Source organism: Labeo rohita, chromosome 22 (genome assembly GCF_022985175.1).
Source record: "Labeo rohita strain BAU-BD-2019 chromosome 22, IGBB_LRoh.1.0, whole genome shotgun sequence".
Classification (NCBI taxonomy): domain Eukaryota; kingdom Metazoa; phylum Chordata; class Actinopteri; order Cypriniformes; family Cyprinidae; genus Labeo; species Labeo rohita.
In genome coordinates, this window is record NC_066890.1 from 34,399,474 (window position 1) to 34,405,473 (window position 6,000).

Here is a 6,000-nt window from a genome sequence, read left to right on the forward strand (position 1 = left end):
TCATTTCTTTTATCAGTTGTTTGTTTGTTCTGTATGTTTGTTTTTCTTAGTTAATTCATTTCTTAGTTCTTTGTTTTTCTTCCTTTCTGTCTTTTGTTAGTTAGTTTTATCTGTGGTTTAACATCTTTGTTTCTTTCAGTCGTTCGTCTTGTGCTTGTGCCGTTTGTTCTTCTGTTTGCTTTTGTTTTTCGTTCATTTACCAATTCTGTCCTTCCTCTTGTCCCTCCTCTTCTTCATCTCTTTATGTCCCGTCCTTCTTTTCCCGTTCCTTGTCCTTCCTTTCCTTTGAAATTGTGCTTAAACCTACTAGTTGTTATTTGTTTGAAACTTTTGAGGGTACTCAAAACAAATCAATGCCAGTTTAAAGCAGCTGTTGGCTCAGCATAATTTACTAAAAATCAACAATATCTTGAAGGTTTCTCCAGCTGTCACGTCACGACTTGTAGATTTTATGAGCTGTGAGATTGTGTGCTGAATTTCACATTCACTTCATGCTCCTCTCAGGCTCCGTACCTCCTTTTCCCTCTCTCTCATTCTTTCGCTATCAATCTCTCCATCTCTTTCAATTAAAAGCAAGCTCACGGATCCCTCACTGATCTACATCACGGCAGACACTAATACAAACATGTTATGTATTCAGTATCACCGTGCAGCGTTTCCCTAGAGCCCGTTTTTAACAATCTTAACGAACGCAAGCTACTGAAGAGCGTTTGTGAGACTCAAGCTTGCATTTTAGAGTCTATTTCTATTACAAATTGCTCTATTTTTGTACGATTTCATTCGGATAAGAGAGAAAATATGACTGTATGGTCACCTATTAATCTAGAGATGAAGTGTGTGCACATTCTGCTGTAATGGCCTGGTGTATTTGCTCACTTGCTGGGTGGGAGGTAAACCAGGCGGAGGTTCGATTTTTTTTCCTCTGTTGGATTCACCTTGGGAGCCTCGCACTGAAACATCACTGGGACGATATAAAGGCTGTCATTGGGTCGTGGAGTCATGATGTCAGGGTAGATAATCTGCGGAGCGCTGGAGCCAGATGCAGAGAGACTGATAATAGAGTTAGAGGGGTGACACAGCAGCGCTCGCTTATTATGATCAAGGAGATCTCTGCTCGCTCTGTTCTTTCTTTCTTTCTTGCTTTATTGCTTTCTTTCTTTCTGTTTTGCTCTTTAATCATTCATTTGCAGTGTTGGGGAATGTTACTTTTAAAAGGATGCTTTACAGTATTTTGCAACTTCATAAAAAGTACTTTTTATGAAAAGTAGTGCATTGTTATTTTTGAGTTACTTTTTGTCACCTCGGCTGGGCTTGCTTGTTTGTTATTTAATAATAAAAAAACCCAAAATTGTATATTTACAGGTGTGAGTGAATACATGAGAAAAGAAAGTAACTTACATTACTTGTTTCAAAATGTAACTCAGATATTTAATTTTAAATTTAAAAGTAATGTGTTACTTTACTAGTAACTTAAAAAGGTAATCTGATTACGTAACTTACATTAGTTCATTTGTTTCTTTCTTTCTTAGATGATTTTTGTTCTTAAATCTTTCATCTGTTTGTTTTTTCTTAATTTTGTGGATATTTTTTTTTGCTTGGTTGTTCTGTCTGTTTTTTTTTTTTGTTCTTTTGTTTGTTTCTTGCTTTTGTATTGTTGGTTTGTTTGTACATTTCTTTCTTACTACTTTTAAGTTACTTCTTGTCACCTTGGCTGGGCTTGCTTGTTTGTTTGTTTTTTAATAATAAAAAGTTATATTTAGAGGTTTGAGTGAATAAATTGTAAAACAAATTAACTTGTGTTACTTATTTGAAAAATTAACTATTTTGTAAATATTTTGTAAAATTAAAAGTAATGCCTTACTCTATTAGTTACTTGAAAAAGTAATCTGATTGCATAACTCACATTAGTTGTAATAGGTTACCCCATCACTGTTCATTTCTTTTTTTCTTTCTTAGATGATTTTTGTTCTTTAATCTTTCATTTGTTTGTTTTTCTTAAATTTATTTTTCGCTTTTAAATCATTCGTTTGTTTTTTAAATAGTTTTGTGCATTTTTGCATGTTTATTTTGTTTGTTTTTTGTTCTTTTGTTTGTTGTTGTTGTTCTTAATTCTTTCATTTGTTTGTTTAGTTTTGTTCTTTTGTTTTGTTCTGTTTCTCGCTTTTGTATTGTTTGTTTTGTTTGTTTTTTCTTTTCTATCTACTTTCTACCTCTAGCTACTACTTTGAATCTTTCCCTTGCTCAGTCAGTTTGTCTTTCATGTGTTTTCTCATTTGTTAATTTGTTTAGTTGAGTTAATTGTCACTCATTCTTTTTGTCTTTAATTCTGTTTTTTGCTCATTTAATCTCTACTTTCTTTTATTTACTTGTTTGTTCTTTGTTTGTCCTTTTTTATCCTTTGTTTGTTCATTTATTTACTCATTTTGTCTGCCGCATGTTTGGTCTTTCGTTTCAGTTTGTTCTTTATCTTTGTATGTTTTTTTTGTCTGTAATTAACTTGCTTATACCGTCTGACTTTTCTTTCAGTGTATTGTTTTTATTTGTTTCAATTCTCTGTCTTTTTGTTTGCTTGCTCACTTACAGTACTGTTTGTTTTTCCGTCATTCATTTGTTCGCTTGTTTTGCTTATTTGTTTGTTCTGAATGTCTGATTTTCTTCAGTTATTTCATACACATTTACTTCTGTCTTTCGTTCTGTCTTCTTAAATACCTTTTTTTGTCTGTCTTCCTATTCTGTCATTCATTTGCCAGTCCAATCTGTCTTTTTCTGATTTACTCATTTTCTCATTTTCACATTTTTTCCATGGAATTTCATAGGCTTCCTGGCAGATCTTACCCAGGAAAACCTGGAAGTGTCTTTATGTTCATAACAATACAAAAAAACATTGTTTAGCCATTTGTTTGTTTTTTTTTATTCTTTAATCTTTCATTTGATTTTTGTGTGTGTGTGTGTATTTTTTGCTTGTTTATTCCGTCTGTTTTTTGTTGTTGTTGTTGTTGTTGTTGTTGTTTTATAATAAAAAGCCTAAGTTGTAATTAGTGAATAAATGGGAAAACAAATTAGCTTGCGTTACTTTGAAAAAAGTAACTTATTTAAAAGTAATCTGTACTTTTACTATTTACTTGACAAAAGTAATCTGATTACGTAACTCACATTAGTTGTAATGTGTCACCCCATCACTGTTCATTTGTTTGTTTCTTTCTTAGATGTTGTTGTTGTTCTTAATTCTTTCCTTTGTTTGTCTGGTTTTGTTTGTTTGGTTTTATTTTTTGCTTGTTTATTATGTCTGCTTTTTGTTCTTTTGTTTGTTTCTCGCTTTTGTATTGTTTGTTTTGTTTTGTTTGTTCTTTTCTATCTTACTACTTTGAATCTTTCCCTTGTTCAGTCAGTCTGTCTTTCATGTGTTTTCTCATTCACTTTCGTTTTCCCGCTTTTTGTTTAATTTGTTTGTTCCATGCTTTTTTTAATGAGTTAATTGTCACTCATTCTTTTTGTCTGTAAATCTGTTTTTTGCTCATTTAATCTCTTCTTTCTTTTATTTACTTGTTTGTTCTTTGTTTTTCCTTTTTTATCTGTTGTTTGTTTGTTCACTCATTTTGTTTGCCGCATGTTTGGTCTTTCGTTTCAGTTTGTTCTTTATCTTTGTTTTTTGTCTGTAATTAACTTGCTTATACCGTCTTTTCTTTCAGTGTATTGTTTTTATTTGTTTCAATTCTCTGTCTTTTTGTTTGCTTGCTCACTTACAGTACTGTTTGTTTTTCCGTCGTTCATTTGTTCGCTTGTTTTGCTTATTTGTTTGTTCTGAATGTCTTATTTTCTTCAGTTATTTCATACACATTTATTTCTGTCTTTTGTTCTGTCTTCTTAAATACATTTTTTTTTTGTCTGTCTTCCTATTCTGTCATTCGTTTGCCAGTCCAATCTGTCTTTTTCTGATTTACTCATTTTCTCATTTTCACATTTTTTCCATGGAATTTCATAGGCTTCCTGGCAGATCTTACCCAGGAAAATCTGGAAGTGTCTTTCTTTTCATAACAATACAAAAAAACGTTGTTTAGCCATTTGTTTGTTTGTTTTACCGCTGCCAAAAGCATTTCTAGCTTTCACAGTCCTTGCTTCCAATAGTAAAAGCAGTCCAAATTCTGAATCCATCCATCTTTCTCTTTCTTCTCATTTCAGAGCCAGTAACATGCAACTCGAAAAATTTCATCTGCGCCAACGGAGAGTGCATCTCCTCACGTTTCCGCTGCGACGGCGACTTTGACTGCACCGATAACTCGGACGAGGTTTCAAACACCACATTTGTCAATTCGAACACCGCATTTGCTAAGCATTGCTGAAAGCGCTGATATCCCATACGTCTGTTTTTCAGAGAGGCTGTGAGAGCCACTGCTCCGAGGATCAGTTCCAGTGCCTGAATCATCTTTGTATCTCGGTCAAATGGCTCTGTGATGGACAGGAAGACTGCAAAACCGGAGAAGACGAGGCCAACTGCAGCCCTGCCAACACTGCCATGACAGGTTAGCTGCTTTCACACGCTCTTTAAATAATGCAAACGGATCCAAAAGCGATCAAAGCCGTTCCCAGACAGCTAGCTTGGCACTCCTATAATCACATGTCACCGAGTGGACACCTTTTATCCAAAGGGAATCACAGGCCTACGACTGCACAATGGTGACTAGAGATTGCCGAACGACCTCAAACCCTGGAACGCTGGCTTCATTTATAACCGCTAAGCTGCTACCGCTTTAAACTAACAGCAAAATGACTCCACATTTGTCATCTTCTGCATTTAAATGTCACCCGAGGAGTTTTGTTTTAGGGAACGGCTTGTTCCTCCCTTGCTGCTTAAGTGCACTTGATGTAAGTGTAGTACACCTGCAAACACTCCGACCCAATTTGTTTTCAAAGAGGTTGCTATAAAAAAGTATGTCCCTTTTTTGGCAAGTGCTTATGTGCATCTAGAATCATACTTTTAATGCTTTCACTGCATTTTTATAGGCAAAATATCATCCTCTCGTCTCCCTTTTCGTCTTTTCCTGAGAAACAGATGGCGAATTCACTTACTCGAGATGGTTTTTTAATATTCGCTTCCTTTGTGGTGTCAGTAGCAAGCTTCGCTCCTCCCCCGAGCTTTGAAGTCAAGAACAAGTCAATAGTCAACGCAAAAATTATTCAGACACCAGATATAATTTTGGATTTTTTATACTAGTGGGTGCAGGGTGAGGATAGAAAAATAAAGTAAACTGTGATATATTATACCCAAAAATTCTTCATACAGTGAAATTTGGGACCAAAAATGATAATAATAATAATAAAATAATGTTTTGCTTAAGTGTTTTTTTTTACACCACAGATTTAACAAAATCAATTGTTATTATCTAATTGTGTAGGTAAATTTAACAGCTGACAGCTATTTAAACTAATTTATTACATTCCTTTATATCAAAGTTATTTGACATTATCAAGATGAATTTGTTCTTAGTTTAACTTTGAGTTTTTTGTCATATTTTATTACCGTTTTCTAAACTATAGTGAATAAACTGTGATATAAACTGTGATAATGTGAGAAATATTGAATGGGTAAATTTTGGTTTGACTGTATAACTTGTTAAAGTTTTTATTTAATTTTATTTATTAATTATAAAATACTATTTTTCATTCAAATCATTATTTTGCATTTAAATGGCTGTTATCAATTCAGTATATTACGTATTATTTAACATTATATACATTTTTAATAATAATCATCATCATCATCATCATCATTTTATAATTTGATTTAAAACCACAATTATTAAATAACGTATATTTTAGTATGTGTATTCAACAAACACAAAAGTTTTGTTTTTTATTGTGTTTTATTTTTAAATAACGTTTATATTTTATTATTGTTTATTTTTAATTAATATTACTGGACGTATATGTATGTTTATATATATTTATATATTGTATACTGTATTCATATTTAAAAAAAATTAAATAGTTTAAACTATTTTT

General features: G+C 32.6%; 1 protein-coding gene across 1 annotated transcript in view; it reads left to right on the plus strand.

Annotated features, from left to right (window-relative positions):
• Positions 1–6,000, plus strand: part of lrp1ba (low density lipoprotein receptor-related protein 1Ba) — a 387,570-nt gene that overhangs the window by 323,429 nt on the left and 58,141 nt on the right. Inside the window, exons 75-76 of the mRNA XM_051094447.1 lie at positions 4,180–4,286; positions 4,373–4,520. Coding sequence (XP_050950404.1) covers positions 4,180–4,286; positions 4,373–4,520 — 255 coding nt within the window. The remainder of the gene's footprint in view (positions 1–4,179; positions 4,287–4,372; positions 4,521–6,000) is intronic.